A 20,886-nucleotide genomic window follows, 5' to 3' on the forward strand; every position below is an offset into this window, starting at 1 on the left:
CCATACATAGTTCTAAACAAAAGTTGTTGGTTTTTTTTTTAATAAAAAAGGGATATTGTAGAGCTAGAAAAGGTTCAGGAAAGAGCAACCAAAATGATCGAAGAACTGAAGTGACTTGAGAGGTTGCAACACTGGGGTCTTTTTAGTTGAGAGAGAAAAGTCAAGTAGGAGGGGACATGCAAAAGATGACTAAATTGATGCACGATGGGGAGAATTCTTATAACACCAAAATTCAGGGGCAACCAATGAAGCTGAATGTGTTTTGAGGATCCAGGATAGATAAAAGAAAATACTTTGTCACAAGGCACAGAATTAAATTATAGAATTCGCTCTCACAAGACACAGTGATGACCTCAATCTTGAGTGGCTTTAAAGGATGATTAGACAAATCCATGGAAGGCAAGGCTATTGATGTCTATTAGCCTCCATGGCTCTGTTTTACTTCCACTGGCAGAGGAGATCTGAATCCTGGTCACCAGATACCAGAAGTGGTAGTGGGGGGGTGTTTGCTTCCTGCAGGCATCTGGTTGGACACTGTGAGAAGACGCTGCTGAGCAAGACTGGCCTTTGGCTGGATCCAGCACAGCTCTTATTATGTAACAATGGTATCCCTGGCGTGTGCTTATAGCTCTGGACTAAGGAGCTGGGCTCGCTCCTACAAAACAGCTTCCATGAGGAAGAAGCCATCAGCTGGCAGTTTGCATGGACCAGTGTTGCCATTTCCAGGATGCTACTGCACAAATCTGCCTAGGCAAGCAAGGTAAACCCACAGGGATTAGCCTGCCTTTGATTTCACTGGTTGCCATTACATTCCCAGGCCAAATTCAAGGTGCTGTCTTAACACAGCATGAGGGCCCAATATCCTATGGAGAGTTTCTCTCCATGTAAGCTATCCAGGCCCTAAGGTCATCCATGGAGACCAGGCATCCTGGGTACCGCCCAAGGCTGGTGGTGGTGGGGACACAGCATGTGTGTGTGTGACACACGGTGGAACAAGGACTGAAGGGATCTGTCTCACCCTCCAAAAGGCCCACCGTAGCCCACTGCTGCTAGAAGAGGGCCCGCCAGGGCCCGCCTGGCTGTGGAATATCGAGGGAGCCTGGACTCCTCATTGAAACTATCCTCCAGGTACTGTTCATGCTGAGATCTGGAGGGTGGCAAAAGAAAAGGGGTCTTTTCAGCAGTAGCCCCGTGCTTGTGGAATGCTCTCCTTAAAGAGGATCGCTGGGCACCAACTTTGCAATTCTTTTTGGCACCAAGCAAAGCCATTTCTTTCCTTCCAGACTTTTAAGCAGGTTTTTTTTCTGTTTTAATTGCCAACATTTTTTTAAAAAAATCAGCCAGTATTTTAATTGGGTCAGCTAATCTGATGCAGTTTTTCAAGGAGATTCGTTGAATTATGATGATGGGTTGCAGATGTATTTGAATGTTTTTCTTGTTTTACTTTTAAATGAGTATCAACAGCGTCCTAGGCCTCATGGCCAAGGATTTATTTAGACATGTCTTAAGGGACACATCAGTCATTCTTATGCCGACGGCTGCTTGAAGAATTCATTTTTTGCAAATCCTGATACTGCACAAAAAAAGTGACCTCATTTGCACTTCCCAAACTAATGCGTGGATCAGAATGTAGCTTTCTCAGGCAAGTGGGAATTTCATACTGCTCTGAATTTTGCAATGCAATTCTTGACTCAAAAAAAACCCATGGCAAAATGACTTCAAAATGTGAAATAAAATACATTCAAAAATATGTGTTTAAATGCAGGCTTTGTGAAAATCACAGATAAACATGGAAGCCCAAAACCCTGGAGAGCTGCTGCCTCTCAGTGTAGAGCAGTGTTCTGCAACCTTAGTTGAGATTCCTATGTTTGCAGGGGGTTGAATTAAATGACCCTCAGGGTCCCTTCCAACTCTACAATGCGACAATTCCAACCTTGGGTCCCTAGATGTGGGTAGACTACAATTCCCATCATCCTTTATTTACCATTGTGCTAAGCAGACTGTGGATGATGGGAATTGTAGTCTACCCACATCTGGGGACCCAGAGGTTGAAAAACACCAGTGTAGTCAATACTGAGCTAGACGGACCAATGATCTAACTCCATATAAGGCAGCTTCCTAAATTCCCTGGTGAATCAGCAACACTGGAGGCAGAGCTGCCTAGTGGTTAGGTGGTGGACAGGTGTCACAAGGGACCATTATGAGATGCCGGGGTGGGGAGTAACCTTCTCCAAACTTGCAAAGTCCAACAGTGGCTCTGTCTGAGTTCAAACCTGTCTTCCCCCATAATAAGCTGTGAGCTTTGTCATGTCATATGCTCGTACCATCATATCGTTGGGGGTACTCAAATGTATGTAGTACCAACACCCCCCCGAAAAAAATGTTAAAAGTGTGGCACTTACCGTAACAACAACAAAAAAGCACCATATATATGTCTATACATATTAATGCATGTATGTGTCTGTGTGCACACACACGCACACACCGCACTGATCTCCTTGGGGAGGAAGAGCGGGATATAAATGGTTTTTAAAAAATAAATAAAGCCATCGATGCAGACGCAACTCATTAAAGCACCCACACGCAATTACAAACCCAGAGGAGTGCCCTGCCGGTGACACAGAGAGAATGCTAATCTCCTCATTAAAATTACACTTCATTACAAAAAAAAAAGAGGCTCAGCCTTCCCCAAGCCTCTAACCCTTCCCCCTATCCCTTGCTGTCACTCAGTGTTGACGTGAGGCGGGTTTCAAACAGGCTTCCCCCACACACACACCTCCCGGTTATTAAACACACACGGAGGGAGGGAGGGAGAGAGAGAACATTAAAAGTCCCCATTGCCCTCTTCTATGCAACTGATCTCCCTTCTCCTTCCATGGCCCCCCTCCCTTCAACATCCTCACCATTCCCCACCCCACCCCTGTGTTTGGGGGGGGGGAGAGACTGGAAGGCACTTAAAGAGACAACTACCTTAAAAGCAGAGGGTTGAAAATGGAGGCAGCCTGACAAGCGTAGCTATAAGATTGCGAACAAAACCAAAACAAAACGCAGCCGCCCCTTAGAAGAGGCATTAGCAAAACCTCCCTGGGTGAAGAGCTTTGCATGTCCTCTGCATGAAGTTACCCGGGCAAATTGCTGTGTGCTCTTCTGTGGCTCTGCCCAGCGTTTCTGGAGGATTTAGCATTGATAGCCTGACTCAAGGGGACGGAGGTGGAGTTCCCAGGCAGTGCCCAACCAGACTCTGCCCAGATCCAGACCCGGACAGTATCCGCAAGCTTTGCCGCATCACGTGTCCTCCTGCTAGCAAGAGCCAAGAAAGCTGAGGAACGCAGGGAGTTGCCACAGACCGGGTCAAATCGTTTGTACTTCTAACCCAACTAGTGTCTGGTTTGACAGACAGCTTCTCTCCAGGGTCTCAGGTAAGGATGCTTGAGGAATCTACGAGTGCTATAGAACCCTCATGCACACCAACCTGTTCTGCTCCTACCCAGACAAATGAGCAAACCACGATGCAACGATCCGCCGCATCTCCCGAATTCTGGAATGAGAGTTCTCCGTTCAAAAAGGGGGGGAAAGGCCACACATACCAAAATGCATTTTAAAATGTGTGATCTTAGCGTGAAACAAAGCTGCGCAATACATAAGGGTACGCATTTAAAGATGCATTTTGATAATAAAAGACGTAAATACTACTTAAAATGAAATTTTAAGTGGTAATATCCATGCAGGTCTTCTTTTAGAGGGGGAGGAAATCACAGATGAGTGGAGCAGAACAGACTTAACACATGCAGGATTGACATATGTCAGAAATACCGGTAGATTACTCCATCCCTCCTTTGTCTCGGGTAGAGGTCTTTCACATCACCCGATTCTTCTAAGTGGAGATGTCGAGGGTCAAACCACGGACAATGGATGTGCTCTACTACTAAACCATGGTCTCTCCCCCTTAAGCCAGGGTTAGGACATCTTCATCAGCTCCATGCCATTCTAGGCACAATGCTCTATTTGGCTTGGGAGCAAGATATAGCTGAAAGATCTGCCCTCTCCCACATGAAGCCGACTATTCCTTAAGTCCCTGCTTTGGCTGCCGCCACCCTGAGGTTAGGCGAGTGGCAACCAGTGACGGGGCCTGCTTTGTGGTGGCACCCTACGTAGAAAAATGGCTAGAAAAATTAGCACAGCCATTGGTCACGGTTGATGGGAATTGTAGCCTAGCAACTTCTGGAGGGCCACAGGTTCCCTCCAACATTCCTAGATTACTGTCCCAGCTTCCCCCTTCATGGTGCTGGGACAGCAAATAACTACAGACCACTGAGATTCTTGCAGATCTAGAAATGGAAAGTCTGTACCTTTGTGACAAGAGCACACGCTTTGCCCATAAAAGGTTCCAGGTTCAATCCCAGGGATCTCCAGGTTGGGCTGAGAAAGGTTCCTGCTGGAAATTATTGCAAGCTGATGTTGGTCATGGTACTGAGTTGGGGAGTTGGTACTGAGCTCTATCTAGGCCAGTTAGAGCTCTCATTCATTCCCTTTCCTCTGACATGAGACGTTACCTTGGGTTGGATCGTGGTTCTCCCAGAAAAACTTGAGAAGGTCCTCGTAGCCGATGATCTGTGGGTCAAACACAACTCTGACCACTTCCGCATGTCCTGTCATCCCTGGGAACAAAGAAGGTGGAGGAATAGATTGTTATTCCGTAAGCCTGAAAATTCCCTTGTTCCTTTGCATTAAAGTGGCTTGTTGTAAGCGCCGTTCCCAGGAGGGATTTTTGTAGTGCCCATCAGCTGATTGGTGCTTACAACTAGCCTAGTTTTGGGCAGGGATCAGCTGCGCTACAGAATTCCAAGTTGGGAAGTCTGACCTGTGGGCCAAAACAGCTGATATCTGCCCCTAGTGGCTGACCAGAGCTTACAGCAAGGCCGCTGGGATCAGCACCAAGAAGCATAAATGTGCAAGCATGCACATTTAGAAAATAGCCGCTTTGCTCTTCCCTTGGTCCAGCTGCCAGCGTGATACCAACAGCTATCCCATGGTTTGGCTTAGCTTCATATCTGAACTTAGGCTCATGGTTGGTCTCCCGAAAACAAACCATGAGAAGCAAGCCAAGGAAAAGTCTCGGTTACACCTTGTGATGCGTTTGGAGCAAGACAAACCACGAGCCTGGGTTCGGGCGTGACACTAAGCCAAACCATAGCTTATGCATGGCAGCAGCATAGTTTGGCTTAGAATTATGCAAGATCCAGACCAGCAAAGGCAATATGGCCATTGTGCTCAGGTCCAGCTTGCCGGCTTCCCACAGGCACCTGACTGGCCACTGTGTGAACAGGATGCTGGACTAGGTGGGCCACTGGCCTGATCCAGCAGGGCCTCCTTCTTCTCCTGCTATGCCTGTGTATAGGACCGCATCTGCATTGTGCGGAGGAAGCCTCACTGAACTGTTTTATGATCTGCATTATGTTTTGCATAGCATTTCTGCATGCCACCCAGGTATTCTCCAAACTCCAAAACAAACAGTTGGCCAACCGATGGCTGGAAAAACCCCCAAAGCAAAACAAATCCTGCATCTGCCTTAACAGTACTGAGCAGAATTTTATGCATGCGGGTGGATTAGGGAAGATAGAACCACGGCAAGCAACACTGCAAGGGTTAACCCAGAGCCTCCTTCCCTATTGGTAGTAGCTGAAAAGTCGGGATGGGGGAGAGCGGTGCTCACTACCGCAACACCTCCCCCACCCCAACAGGGCTGGAGATGCTTCTGGGGAGGCCATTTCCCTTGAGCAGTTTCCAGTTAATTTTGCTCAAGCAAACCTGCTGCCCCTCACACGGTAATTAAGAGGAAAAGGAGGGGCTGCCATGCAATGTGATGAGCGAGGCAGCCAAGCAGAGCCACTAGCGCCTGCTGAGAGCTGCCCTATATACAGGCGGATGGGGAGGAGCAGATGGGGAACAGCCACAGGCTCTTTCGCCCAGGATGCATTAAGGTGGGGATCACAAGCAGAAGGGAAGGGCAAAGCCTTCCCACCCCCATCCCTGCTCCCCGTCTTCTCCTGCTTGGCAGGTCAAGGTCTGCAGGCAGAGCAAGGAGTTGTGTGGCTCGGGGAGCAGCCATGCTAGCAAAGCACCACTCCTCCCTCCAGCACACACGCAAAAAAAGTGTGTGTGTGTTGAGAATCACACTCCCCTGCGGCAGAGAGAGATTTGCAGCTGCAGCCTCAAAATAGGCCTGCATCTCAAAGCTGCTGCAGCGTGCCGATGCGCACGGCCGTGCATCTCTTGCCCTCTGCTGCACCCAAGGAGGCACTGCATAGCTGCACGCCAGAATCCCCACATTGTTGGGCAAAACTTTTCCTCCAACAGCCTTGATAGGCAAAAGCAGGAGCATGGATAGGCACAAGCCCGGGGCAGGGTGGGGTGGGGAGAGCTGATGTCACCACTATGATCTGAAGCACAGCCACAGTTAAGCCACTTTTGCCTGCCTGGGTGGGCTGATTGAGCTTTGCTGCAAAACTACCTGTAGGTAAAGGATGAAGGAGAAGGTCCTACGGTACATTGCACTGGGGGTGCAGGGGGTAAAATAAACCACCGGGTTATGCCCTGACCATTTTGCAGTGGTAATAAAGAACTAGGCCAAACCCAGATTCTGGGACAGCCCTCCCTACTTTAGTAATCCAGTACTATTGCTCCTGTCATCACCTGCCCATTCATTTGTTATCGCTGCCAATTCACCCTCCGAGGCCCAGTCTATCCAGATGGAGAGGTCAAAGCAAGCAGAGGCCGCTTGCTGCTCTTGCCGTTGCATGTGCACCAGGAGAGGGCAGTCGAACAGGAATGTGGAGCAGAGGCAATGAAGACAGGAGGTAGGGGGCTAAGCTGAGACAGCCCTGCTACCAGAGAGGGGCTTGCAAGGTGCCAACTCATGATGCCAGCCCTGCTTGGGGCGACGAGATCATCTGGTTTGTGCATAGGCTGCATTCTGTAATAAGCCAGGTAGCAAAAGCAAGGAGGAAGAGCAGGTCTGTGAGGCCCTGGGTGGAAACAGGAGGACCCCTGTGGGCGTGTGGGTGGGCTTCAGCAGTTGCCCAATGAAGCCACCTCTGAACACTGACACTGACACTGACACTGAACACCTCTGAACACTGATACTGACTGTAAATATGGGCAAGGGAAATGATGCCAACTGACCCCGTTATATAAGAAAGCTCTATAGGGTGCTAACACCAAGTGGTTTCCTGCAAGGCAACTGAGCCTCCTTCCCTACTCACTTAACACAATACAGTATGAAATTTAACCATTTTTAGTTGCCATATGTCCTCTTTTCCCAGGACATGTCCTCTTTTTCAGGGGTGGAGTTGCTGCAGCGACCCATAGTTAACAGGAGAAGTCGGCAAATGTTTCCTCTTTTTTGCTCTTCAAAATATGGCAGCTTCCAGCCCAGGGATAGGAAACTGGTGCCCCTCTGTCATGTTACTCAACTCCTATCTGCCTCAGCTAGCGTAGTGTCAGGAATGGTGGGAGTTGTTTTCCAGCAACATCCAGGAGGCGGCCACAGGTTCCCCATATCTGAGTCCTAACCAAAAATAAGACATTTAATCCTGAGCTGTGGATTTTAAAATCTGCACCAGTATTACTTAAGATCAGGCCTCGCTTCTCCTCCCCAGAGATGCCAAAGGATCTCCTAGTCTCCTTTCCTCCCAGATGGCACCCAGGGAGCACATACAGACTTAAATTTGAAAGAGCTGGACACTCTTTTCTCTCTCTCTCTCTCTCCCTCTCTCCCTCCCTCTCTGGAGATGCATCATCTCAGCCCAGTTAGGGAAGGGTTAAGTTCAGAGACAGGTTATAATTAGATGCATCTCTGCTACATTTACAGCCCAACACAGTATGTATGTATGGGGAGGAAGAAAAGAGTCTATTGCCTTCTTTTATCTGCAGCCAGCCAACCAGCAAGAGTCAACTGGGAAGGGTGTGTTCAGCAAGGCCGGGCAAAAGAGCTGCTACCCCAAATAGCCAAGCACAGCAATTGCAAACAAGACTACCGTTTCATTAGGAGGGCAAGAGATATGGACAGCCCTGCTGGATCAGCCCAGCTCTAGACCATCCTGTTCTCACTGTGACTAACTAGATGCTGATGGGGATGCAGCAAGCAGGACCGAGGGCAGCAGCTCCCTCCCCACTTCTGACACCAAGTAACTGAGATTCCTATTTGTCCCTCTGCCAGGGGAGATAGAACACAGCCATTGTGTGTAGGAGCCACAGAGAGCCTCATCCTCCATTTGTCTAATCCTCTCGTTCTTTAAGTTAAATAAAAATAAAACAAAAATGTTGGTAAAAAAATATGACAGAACAACACAAAAAGGACTTACAACAAAAAACAGAACTTTTAATAGAAAAAAGGTTAAATACTTAGGGGTATGGTTGACAGCAAATATAAATATCTTTGAACACAACTATATAACCACTTGGAAAGAAATAAAAAGAAATTTGGAGGTATGGGGGAGGATGAACGTATCATTGTGGGGAAGGATATCAGTAATAAAAATGAATGTATTGCCAAGAATGTTATTTCTATTCCAGTCGATTCCAGTAATCAGTGGAGCAGGATTACTGAGCCCGGCTTTGGCTAGGGAGGGTGGGATATAAATAAAATTTTATTATTATTATTATTATTATTCAAACAATGGCAGAAATTTATCTGGCAGGGGAAGAAACCAAGGATATAATTTAAATTGTTAACAGATACTAAGGAAAAGGAGGTGGCTTTTCCCTGCCAGACTTGTGATTATACTATGAGGTGTCCTGTATTTGCTGGCTTCAGGAGTGGATTGTTCTGAAAATGGTTCTAAGCTGCCCAAATTTGGTGGTCGTCACCACAACCTCTCATGGGAGCGAATTCCATAAATCTATGGAGAAGTACTTTCAACATTCTTCTGCTATTCAGCTTCCCTAGATGCCCTGAGAAGCCCACAAGGACCTGTGCACCACAGCACTCAATCCTCCTGCAGTTTCCAGCAGCTGCTATTCAGTCGCACACGACCTCCAAACATATCCATGAGGACTTGTAGCCACCGCAGTAGCATAGGAAGGGCTGTGTGGCACCCCAGGGCAGCACTTGAGGCTGCAGGGTGCCTGAGCCGCTGCCTCCCTCCTGGGCACCCTCTGGGCTCAGCTCTGCCCAAAAAAGCAGCGCAGAGCATGGGTTTCCATGCTGGTGAACCATCGAAAGACGTGTTCTCCATAGATTTGCCCATGTTGTTGGTGGGCATCCCTGCCTCTTGGGGGAACAAACTCCATAGTTTATCTATGATAGGCAGGTTTGGTCAAGTCTATGGTCGGAACCGGAGAGAAAGAATCAAATTACATTTGTACAAAAATGGCTGCCAACCAGACAGCAGTAGTTGTGGGCAGAACTCTATCCAAAATCCAACAAATATTTATCGTTGGTTTACATGAAAATTTTGTCAGTCAGGCATTCACTCCGAGTCCTACATGCCCCACTGTAATCTCTTCAAATTACTCCTTCCAGAGAGGGTGTGTGTGTGTGTGTGTGTGTGTGTGAGAGAGAGAGAGAGAGAGAGAGAGAGAGAGAGAGATCCTTAAGGAAAACCTGAGCATTATATCCCATCTTGATCACTGAGATCATCCGGAGGAGCACTGTAAGCTGATGCCCATGTTACAGAAACCCAAATGGCCTCAGCTGAAAGTTTGGGCATTTAGTGTGGTCCACCCTTTGCTGTGGGAGACAACTTTAGCAGAGATTCAGGACCTATATTCCCTCTGGACTTTCAGGCATTTTTAAAAAGCATTTTTAAACATTTAAAAGCATTTACACAACTTTTAGAAAACATCTGAAGGCAGCCCCATTCAGGGAAGTTTTTAATGTCTGACATAGTATTCTTTTTTATATTTTGCTGGAAACCGCCCACAGTGGCTGGGTAAACCCAGCCAGATGGGCAGGGTACAAATTAATAAAATTATTATTATTATTATTATTATTATTATTATTATTATTATTATGTCAATGGGCCTTTGCATCTGTTTAATTAGCCAGTCCCTTTAGTGGTTATTGTATTGTTTTAAACCGTGTTTTTAACACTGCGTCCTGAAAGTTTATAATATGGCAGCCTAGAAATACTTTCCCATAAATAAAATAATTAAAGCCCCTCCTTTTCCCAGCTGCATTGTGTTAATACCCAGAATGTAGACAACAGACGTGGATAATATTTCTTGCAGACAGATAATCCCCTGTACCAGCACTCAAAATGTTTTCACAGATAAGCTGCAAAACCGTCTGTTCTGATTGATCCAGGTTGGGGATGTTGCGGGCGGGCGGGATTAACTCCACCAATAAATGCATTGGCGTGCCGAGGGGAAAATGGGGCAGCCACATCCTGCACTGATATTACTAAAAGGGTAGTGCTATCTCTCATTAACAAGGGGGGGCCCTTCACACCCTTCCGCAGCTGCTCCAGATTCTGATGGGGAGGCCCAGGCGACCTCCCTTTACAAAGCCAAACACGTGAGTTGATGCTAATGTTTCGGAAGAAGGGCACCTCAACAGCTTCTTCTCTCCAGCAGGACTAGCCAATGAGGTGCACTCCTGACATTCCTAGTTTCCCATCAGGACAAACAGTCAGGCATGATAGAAGTTATCATCCAAGAATGTCCTCTTTGTTAGAGCAGAGGTGGGGCAAAATATGGCCTTCCAGATGTTGTTGAACCACAGCTCCCATCAACCCTGGCCATTGGCTGTGCTACCTTAGAGCTGATGGAAGTTGAGAGTCCCAACAACTTTAGAGGTCCCCACCTCTACTTTTGAGTCCTATGCCTGTTCTTAGCAGATTGGTATTCTTGCCTGGTTGACCTCTGGAATGCTGAAGTGTCCCAGGCGACTGGTTTTCCAATCGGCAGGAATTGGGGCCCCAGTCTTCTGGGTACCAAACTGTCATGGAATTGTAGGGTTGGAAGGGACCCTGAGGGTCACCAAGTTCAATGCAGGAATATCAAATAGATCAGGCACCCCCAACCTGCAGCCATCCAGATGTTTTGGCCTACAACTCCCATGATCCCTAGCTAACAGGACCAGTGGTCAGGGATGATGGGAATTGTAGTCCAATACATCTGGAGGGCCGAAGGTTGGGGATGCCTGAACTAGATCATACTGCTTAAAAACCTCAGAGGAAGTACAGCCTGCCACTTCTTGTGGGCTCCAGAACCAGAATTAAGTACGTCAGACATGCAAACATATGCTAGTTTTATCTTCCTTAGATACCTTGCCCAATGGAATGAGAGGTGGGTGGCTGCTAGGAAAGCAGCCTTTTTGTCGCCATCTTGCTTACACAATGCCTTCCCCAGAAAGCCTTGCCTGGCAGTGGGGAACCTGTGGTCCTGCAGCTATTTCTGGACAACAACTCCCATGATCCATTGGCCATGCTGGCTGGGGATAATGGGAGTCCAACAATGTCTGGCGGGCCACAAGATTTAAAGTTCCCTGCTTTAGAGTCTCAGACCTGGTCTGCTCATTTCAATTGCTTTTGTCTGATTTGCTCATTGCACACAGCTGAAAGCCTGTAAAATTTGATAATAAACCCGATTTGCAACGGGGGTTGAATAATTTCGATTGCAGCTGCATGTTGGGATGTTACCTCACAGGTTAACTAGGCAAGAAGATCATAACCAAAACCCTCCACAAGGACTAAGAGAGGTGGGGAGAAAAACCACTCACCACTGCGGACTTCCTTGTAGGTAGGATTGGGGGTAAACCCTCCTGAGAAGCCCACCTGGGTGGAGAAGACACCCGGCAGCTTCCAGAACATTCTCTCCGCTCCCCAGAAACACCCCATGCCTGGGTAGAAAAAGAGGTAGGAGAAAACCCAAACGTTATGAAAAGGCTGCAGAAAGAATTCTTGGATTTTTGAATTGTTTCAGCATTTTATCACTGCTATGAAGGGTGTGTACTGATGTTTCCTCGCCCCAGGCAATGTGTCCACTGAATATGCAGAAGGGGGTGGGACCATGTCTCTTGGCTCCACCCCAACCACGGCAGATTCAATGTCAGGGATGATGGGGGGGGTGTCAATACACATAAGGCTCCTTTCAAACTAGTGCCAACACCTAGGGACAGAGGAAGTGGGCAGGGCCAGTGAGCATGCTTCATGCATTCAGCAAACACACCATGGCTGTCTCAGGTCACACCTACACAATAAATTTAAAGGACTCTTATGCCCCTTTGAAAAGTCATGGCTTTCCCCCAAAGAAACAGGGGCAAGTATCACTGATTATGGATGTGAAGAACTGCGACTGTGAGGGTAAGCTACAGTTCTCTTTGCGGGGAAATCATAGCTGTCCATCGGTGGGCCAAATGATTTCTGGATTCATTTCATTACTTTCTGTTCTAGGCAAGATTTGAGGACAGCCAGTACTGAAACCCAACGGGGGCGGAGAGAAATTGTACTCAAACCTGGCCACGAAGCAAGAACCAGTCACATACCAAATATTGCCATCTGCATTCCTTCCGGGAATGGCGGATACATTGGATTTTTGTTGACGGCATGGCTGGCTGGCAGGGGGAAAGAGAAAGAGATGTGAAAATCTCCTCACCCAGTCTCCAGGAGCTGGGTCATAGCAAGGATCACAAAACAGTGCAGTGGGGCTTACACCGCTGAGACGGCACACTGCAATCCTATACACAGGGGTAGCAAATGGTGCTGACCTTTAAAGCTCTAAATGGCCTCGGCCCAGTATACCTGAAGGAGCATCTCCACCCCCATCGTTCAGCCCGGACATTGAGGTCCAGCTCTGAGGGCCTTCTGGTTGTTCTCTCACTGAGAGGTTACAGGCAACCAGGGCCTTCTCGGTAGTGGCTCCCACCCTGTGGAACGCCTTCCCATCAGATGTCAAGGAAATAAACAGCTATCTAACTTTTCGAAGACATCTGGGAAGTTTTATTGTTTGATGTTTTATTGTGTTTTTAATATTCTGCTGGGAGCCGCCCAGAGTGGCTGGGGAGGCTCAGCCAGATGGGCAGCTTATAAGTTGTTGTTGTAGTAGTAGTAGTAGTAGTTGTTGTTATTTCCTGCTCTCTCCAGCTAACAACAGTCCCAGACAGCATGGAGCATGATCAGTGTTGATTGGAACTTTATTCTGACAACACCTGAAAGGTATCACCTTGGCTATCCTTGTGGTATACACCTACAGTCATAGAATCACATGTTTGGAAGGGATCTTGAGGGTCATCTATTCCAACCCACTTTGCCAGTTGGAATGCAGGATGTACTGAAGAACATAAAAAGAGACTGCTGGGCCAAACCAAAGGCTCAACAACAGCGGAGCCTTATCCTCCATGGATGTATCTCTTACTATTGTTATTATTCCTTTTCTCATGGACCAGCAAGATTTCCTTTACATTGAGTGCTTGGCATCTCCGCAGTTCCCTTTCCAATTTTTGAAATTTATATTTATTAAATTTCTATACCACCCTTCATCCAAGGATCACTGTCTGTCAAAACACTGGAAAGTGGGGGAGCCTCTTTAATTAGTCACAAGCTCTTCCCGAAGAATTCTGGGAGCTGTACTTCGTTATGGGGCTGAGACGAGCTAGGAGACCCCTGTTCTCCTTCCCAGAGCTACAATCTCCAGAATGGTTTAGCCAGCGGTCCCATTTTTCACAGGGAACTCTGAGAACTATAGCTGTGAAGGAAATAGGTATCTCCTAACAACTCAGAAGGGATGCGGGTGGCACTGTGGGTTAAACCACAGAGCCTAGGACTTGCTGATCAGAAGGTCGGCAGTTCGAATCTCCGAGACGGGGTGAGCTCCTGTTGCTCGGTCCCTGCTCCTGCCAACCTAGCAGTTCAAAAGAAGGTCAAAGTGCAAGTAGATAAATAGGTACCGCTCCAGTGGGAAGGTAAACGGCATTTCCGTGCGCTGCTCTGGTTCGCCAGAAGCGGCTTAGTCATGCTGGCCACTTGACCCAGAAGCTGTACACCAGCTCCCTCGGTCAGTAAAGCGAGATGAGCACCGCAACCCCAGAGTCGGTCACGACTGGACCTAATGGTCAGGGATCCCTTTACCTTTAACAACTCTCAGCACCTTTTTACAAACTGGAGAGAATTCTTTGGGGGGAGTCACCTCCAGACAATAATGTTTAAAGCAATCTAATAACACTTTAACAGTCATGGCTCCCCATTCCTTCCCCCTCCAAAAAATGAATAATCCTGGGAACCGTTAAGGGTGCTGGGAATTGTAGCTCTGCAAGAGACCATCTAAGCACCCTTAACCAAAAGCAATTTTTTGCCTGACCATTCCCCCCCCCCCCATTTCAACCAGAAAGCATTTTTCCCACCAGAAAAGAGACACTCCCCATTATTACAACAATTTGGTATTTGGTTGATAGGATGCCAAGAATATTGTTATGTACTATAACACGGCTATCATCAACAATTGGCGTGGTTAGGAGCTTTCTAAGTTTGAGAGGCCAGCAGAGGGCTCACTGCTGACCCAAGATGCTGAGTCCATCTCTCATTAGCAGCAGGAGAAAGAAGGGTGCCAGAGTCAATCTCCTCTTCCTCCTCCAGGCATCTCTACTCGGGGGCAATGGGCACTCACACACCCACCCACTGCCCAAGGAATCACTGCAGAGGTTTCTGGGATGAGCAAATAGATCAATTTCAGTTCCTCGTTTTCCCAGCCCTAAGTTCTGTTTTCCAACATTTTTCCATTTCAGTTTGCAAAAGACTAAGATATGAATAATGGCCTCATTGCAATTCATTTGCAGTTCTCCAAATATACACATTGCCTCCCCTCCCCCACCAAAAAGAGCTTTCTCCAATATTTTGTATGTTACTTTCACCTGTACATGAATTTATATGCACACTTAGTCTATGCTGGAGAACTGCATTGCAAAACTAGGAGAAGCGCGGATTTCGAAGGAGTCCCATGTGCTTCAGTTCACATCTTATTTCGGAAAAATGCAGAGTGGGTAGGCCCGACTTTAAATGCAAACTGAATCAAATTTTTCCTCCCACCCATCCCTATACAGTGGTACCTTGGTTTACAACCATAGTCCGTTCTGGAGGTCCGGTTGTAAAGCAAAACAGGTTGTATCCCAAGGCGCACTTTCGCCAATGGGGCCTCCCCCCCCCAAAAAAAAGAGTTGTGACCCAAAAAAAGGGACACGCACTTCTAGGTTTGAAGTGGTTGTAATCCCAAACGGTTGTAATCCAAAGCAGTTGCAAACCAAGGTACCACTGTATCTGGGGCAATCTTGGTTGGAGGTGGGGGGGGGAGGCACAACCTGGTGACTGTGCAGCCAAAGCCTTTTTTTGCTCTGCTATCTTAGCCAAGAGTCCAAATGGAAAGTCGGGGTGTTGGAAGGGCGCCACAGCATAGGGAGACCCATGGGCACCCTGTGATTTGAGAGCCCACAGAAAACAGCAACCAGCCCCGCTCCACAGAACCCAGAAGCGATTGGTGCAACTAATCGAAGGGCTTACAACAACTTATTCTCAGCGGGACTTTTAAAGGGATTAGACAAATTAATGGAGGACAAGGTTGCCAATGACTACAAGCCATTATGGTTATAGAATACCTCTAGGATCAGAGGCAGCATAGCATTCCTTTGGATACCAGTCCCAGGGGAATAACATTGCCCCCCCTTGCCCTGCTGCTGCGCTCCCCCCAAAGTATATGGCTGGCCTTTGGCCTGATCCAGCAGAGCTCTTCTTACAGAATCATAGGAGTTGGAAGGGACCATTAGTTCAACCCTCTGCAATGCAGGAATCTAAACTAAAACTCTCCCAAAGCAATTCAGAAGTACACTGCCTTTGATGCGAGACGTGAAAAACAGCCATCATGGCTAGTAGCTATTGATGGCCTTATCCTTCATGAATTTGTCTAATCACCTTTCAAAAGTTGGTGGTTCTCACCTCTTGGTGAATGAATTCCATAGTTCTAACTACATGCACAAAAATGTCCAATACATATTTTTTTCTTCTTTCATTTTGACGACTTCTCACCCCATTTTCCATTGGGTTCTTTATTTCACCCCCTTGCTGTACCCTATCCTCTCTCTCTTATACCATAACAACAATACGACAATCTCCAATTCCTTCTATTGCTCGTAGTTCAAATCCTGTTCACTATAGTATTTCTTTAAATAATCTGAATTTTCCAACGGTTGGTTTCATTGGATGTTACCAAGTTCTAGTCCAGGCAACTCCCAGTTTAGGTGCATCGGAATGACGAGCAATCATGCACACAGTGCTGTACCCTAAAGTAGCCCCAAAACGTCACGAAAATGTCATATAAAGGGGCGAAGCAGGCTTATGTTCACTCTGCCAATGCGTGCAGGGCTCCAGGATGGAACTTCCACACAAAACGAGAATTACATGTGTAATGAGAAAAGGAGAACAACCTCTCCAGATGAACTTTCTCCACACTGCATCATTTAATAAGCCTGTATCATTTCCTATCTCACTTGCCTTTTCTCTAATCCACTGGTTCTCAAACTCTTTCTGCCCCCTTGGTTCCATCATCTCATCCCTGGTACCCCTTACCCTACCCTATAAAAACCATTATTCAGAATAAAAGCTTCCACGGCCCACTAAGGATGATAATAACACAACAGGCGTCAAAACAGTAGCAATTAATTTCAGGTTTATTCAAAATCAAATCAAGACTATTCAACAAAATGGGTGACCTTGATCCCGTGATGCCAACCTTTCCAAGCCTGAAAGACTTTTACATCTCCACCTCCTCCCTGCCACCCGCTTGCCTCTTAGCAGTAACTCCACCGCCCGCCATCCAGAGGGTAGCAGCACCTACTTTGGGAACCACTGCTCTAAAGCAAAAAGCCCCAAACATTCCTTAAAAGGGGGTTGTCAGCAGGAGGGGGACTGGCAGGAAGTTGAACGAGGGTACAGGTCCCAATGCCAAGAGCCTGGGGTCAGACCACTCATGGAATAGAACCACAGAAAGACTAGGACTAGCTGCCTGAGAAACAGTTTCTATCCAAATGCGATTTTGGTTTTAAACACAGTGTAAGGTATTCTCTATGGGAGTACATTGTATTTAATTATGGGGTATCAGAGTTTTTAGGGGGTTAACCAGGCTGGGATAGCTGGGATAGCAGGCTTGTTGGTTTTTGAATGTCTGATTTATACCCATATTTTTCGCTCTATAACACGCACCAGACCATAACACGCACGTAGTTTTTAGAGGAGGAAAACAAGAAAAAAAATATTCTAAACGAAATAGTGGATATATGATTTTTGTGGTTCATGCTGTGGCCACAGACATGTGATCTGACAGTGAGTTTGGAGTAGCCCAATGCAAAAATCCTGAGGATCCATGTGGATCTATGCTTTGTAACCACGGAGGAGGGAAGGAAGGGGAACCATGGATCCTCTGCTCACGACTGCAGCAGATCCCCCCCGCCACCCGCAGGCATTCGCTCCATAACACGCACAGACATTTCCCCTTACTTTCTAGGAGGAAAAAAGTGAGTGTTATGGTGCAAAAAATACGGTAATTTTTTTTTCAATTTTGTTGTTCTGTATGGGACAATGACAATAAAGATTATCATTTTATCGTATCGTATTATCGTATTATCAAATTGTAGAAGTTGGAAGGAACTAAAATCGTCCAACCTCCCGCAATGCAGGAATCTTGCCCACAGCTCTCCCTAGGTGGGTTTGAACCACCAACCTTCTGGTTAATAGCCAGACGCACTGACCCACTGCACCACTGGGGAGCAATGGTGTCAGAACAGTGCCGTGCAGCCCAAGAAAGTAGGCCTCCTGCTAATCTGAATCCACAGGCAAACCCCAGCATCTCTAGGGAATGCACACTCAAGTTATACACTCCCTCTATCACAGATTAAGGCTACAAAAGCCCAGGACTGGTTTCTCTCCTCACCTGCACTCTGCCCCAGTCCTCCTTCCACTGCAGATCTCTATTTTAAGACTCTACCCAACAGCACGTGATCAATCAGCAGGAAGGCCTGCTTCATGAGCAGCTTCCAACCCCAACAGATGGAAGCAGGCTATGTTTATAGACGGCCTGGGACAGATCAGCCGAGTCCTGCCTTGGCTTTAGTGCTGCTTGCTGGGGCCTCCCGAGGTGAAGCGGGAGGGAGGGGGAGTCCGCAAACCTTCCTGGAAGATTAGCCTGGACGTTCTCAATGTGGGCAGCCGCACATAACTCAACCCTGTGAGTTAGGGCATCCCCGTTGCTTCCTCTGACCTTAAGTGCCATACGGATCAGCGGAGAAGGGGCAGTGCCAAGGGGCACAATGGCTGCTTGCGTAGAGAGAAGCACGAAGTCTTTCTCTAGGATACCCAAGCAGCAGGAGCAGAATGCAATGGTGGGAGGGGGTGGAGGGGAAGGAACGGGCTTTGGCCGAAGGAGGATACGCAAAAAGACAGTGAAGATCAACAATATTTGGCAGCAGGCATGTAAGAGGGAAACAGCTGATTAGTCAACCCAAACCAGAACACAGCTCTGCAGTCTCATAACCTGCATGGTGTAGATGAGTCATAATTGTTCAGTAAATAAACATGCATTCCAGTGTTTTCCAATTATATTTTATATAGGGAGATTGGGGAATCCCAACAAAAATGGGAAATGGGAAGGGAACTCGCCAGAATTTCTTCATCTGCCCCATGAACAGAACAACAATCAATCCAGTGAATGTGATTGGCCTTCACTGTTGTTGTTGTTGCTTTCAGTCTACAAACGACACATAACTGATCACGTCCCCCCAACCCTTTGCATTGAAACTGAGTTGGAAGAACGTAATGGCAGTGTGATTTCTGTAATTAAATGTAATGTTGCCACAGCAGACCGTGAGAGGAACAACACTGGTATTGGTGGAAGGAACAGGACTGCATGTGATGAATATAGGACAGAATGGAAAACTCTTTCTTCTTACATCACTACTTTTAAACAACTACTGGATGAAATTAGCAGAGTCCATGGAATTCATACACCCATGTTATCAGGTTAAAAAAAAAATTACCATAGGGACTGTTTTAAAGAATTTTACACTTAATAATGGCCATGACTCCAGGAGCCAAAAAGACAGGAGAAGGCTGAGTGCCCATGCAATGTTCGCCTCTCGCACATGCAGAGAACACCACCAAACATTGTAGTCAGGGAAGAGATGTGGGTTGAGAAACATCAGTGCAAAATATGCATGATTTCTCTTGTTTTTGCACTATTTATTTTGATTTTGAGTCACGGGGGTTTTGAAACCTGCTGGAGGAGACTGAAGCCCACCCGCCAAGCTTTGCAAATCTTCACAGTTGTAGAACACTAGAAACGCACACAACACACGATTCTCAAGAAGTTAAGAACCTTTGCCCAACAGCACATTCTGAGCTTTTTTCACTCAGCCATGAAGTTCACTGGGAGAAATTGAGGCCAATCATTAACCTATCTCACAGGGTTGCTTAGAGGACAAAATGGGGAGAGGGACACAGTGGCTGCTTTAATGTCCCTGGAGGAAAGCTAATATTTAAATGTTACTACATAACTAAAAACCTGCATGCTTCCTTTCCTAATAAAAATTCATCCAAGCCGGCTTATATAGTAAAATATTAAGAGATGCAGTGTGGTGTAACAGTTAAGAGTGGCAGACTAAGACCTGGGAGGCCAGGGTTCAAATCTGCCCTCAGCTAGGAAGCTCACTGGGTCAACTTGGGCCAGTCACTGTCTCCTAATCTAACCTACCTCAGAGGGTTGTTGTGGGGCTTAATGAAGGGAGGAGAACTATGCATGCCGCATTGAGCTCCTTGGAGGAATAATAAAAATAATAAAATAAGAGTACACCAACTGTAACAAATAAAATAGTGTTTCCCTCCCAAATTCCCAAAGAACAATTCTAATAACAAATACTATGTATTATAGAAAAGATCTCACAATGTTAAGACTGACCCGCAGTGGCTTTTGAAGCAGTGTGTCAGCAGACTGTTCTTAAAAGCTTTATTAATTTTAAAAATATATTTAATATCAGAATGGAACTGAATGTACTGGGATATGAAAAGAAAACTGGGGGGGGGGGGAGGAAGCATATTTGAAATCAATGAATAGGGATAATCAGCTTCTGTCTTTCATTCGTTCCGAAGCAAATGCATTGGGGAATGAATGGATATTCTTTTCACTGCTTTCATTCATGTCGGTTGGAGGCAGAAGAGCTCACCTGCTCTGGCAGCAAAGGGGGAGGCTTCTCATCATCTGTGCCATTCCAGGCACCGTAGGTAAATAAAGTGGTCTCCCCCTGTCCATCAAAAGTGGTCTCCCCCTACCCATGCCACCTGCTATAATTCCCCCCTCCCTGTGCCAATGTCATAGCACAGGGGATTCTGGGTAAATACAGCAGTGGTTGCAAGAATCAGGCACCCTCCTGCCTCCCTGATCAGCCTAGCTGCTGCCACTGCAGGCAGGGGTTAAAAAAAAAAAGAGGCACAAGAAAGAAATGGCAAAAAGAAATGTGAGTAAGGAAATATGTGGTTTCTATGTGTGAATCATAAAACAAATGCCTGAAACGAACAAACAAAATGAATCGAGTACCAAAACGAGAGGCAATACAAGAATTCACTGTGTGCCTCTGTAAGAAACTGCTGCCTTGCCATTGTGTGTTTGGACAGCTAAGAAAGTTTCAATTGAGCCACATCCTGGTCTAGTCATACCATTTTTTAAAAAAAAACAACAACAACAAAGGAACTGTCTGCACTCCCTTTTGGCTATGTGTACATTGCAAAGCCACAGCACACCCTCACTTCAAAAGGAAACTCGCCAGCTGCAGTGTGAAATGGCCCGCTGTACAAGGCGGGATGACGATGCCTTCAGGCAGAGATATGGGATCTGTGGCCCTCCAGATGTTGCTGG

General features: G+C 46.8%; 1 protein-coding gene across 7 annotated transcripts in view; it reads right to left on the reverse strand.

Moving 5' to 3' along the window:
- Positions 1-20,886, reverse strand: part of LOC310849954 (mitochondrial peptide methionine sulfoxide reductase-like) — a 42,879-nt gene that overhangs the window by 12,123 nt on the left and 9,870 nt on the right. For 4 of the 7 annotated variants that reach the window (XM_083750986.1, XM_083750988.1, XM_083750985.1 and 1 more), the window contains 3 exons: positions 12,488-12,556; positions 11,723-11,842; positions 4,554-4,658 (listed from right to left, as the gene is read on the reverse strand). In XM_083750986.1, the coding sequence (XP_083607112.1) occupies positions 4,554-4,658; positions 11,723-11,842; positions 12,488-12,556 (294 nt within the window). The remainder of the gene's footprint in view (positions 1-4,553; positions 4,659-11,722; positions 11,843-12,487; positions 12,557-20,886) is intronic. The other 3 variants (XM_083750990.1, XM_083750987.1, XM_083750991.1) reach the window with 2 other exon arrangements.

The sequence above is a fragment of the Podarcis gaigeae genome, assembly GCF_964106915.1.
Source record: "Podarcis gaigeae genome assembly, chromosome: 8".
Taxonomy (NCBI): Eukaryota; Metazoa; Chordata; class Lepidosauria; order Squamata; family Lacertidae; genus Podarcis; species Podarcis gaigeae.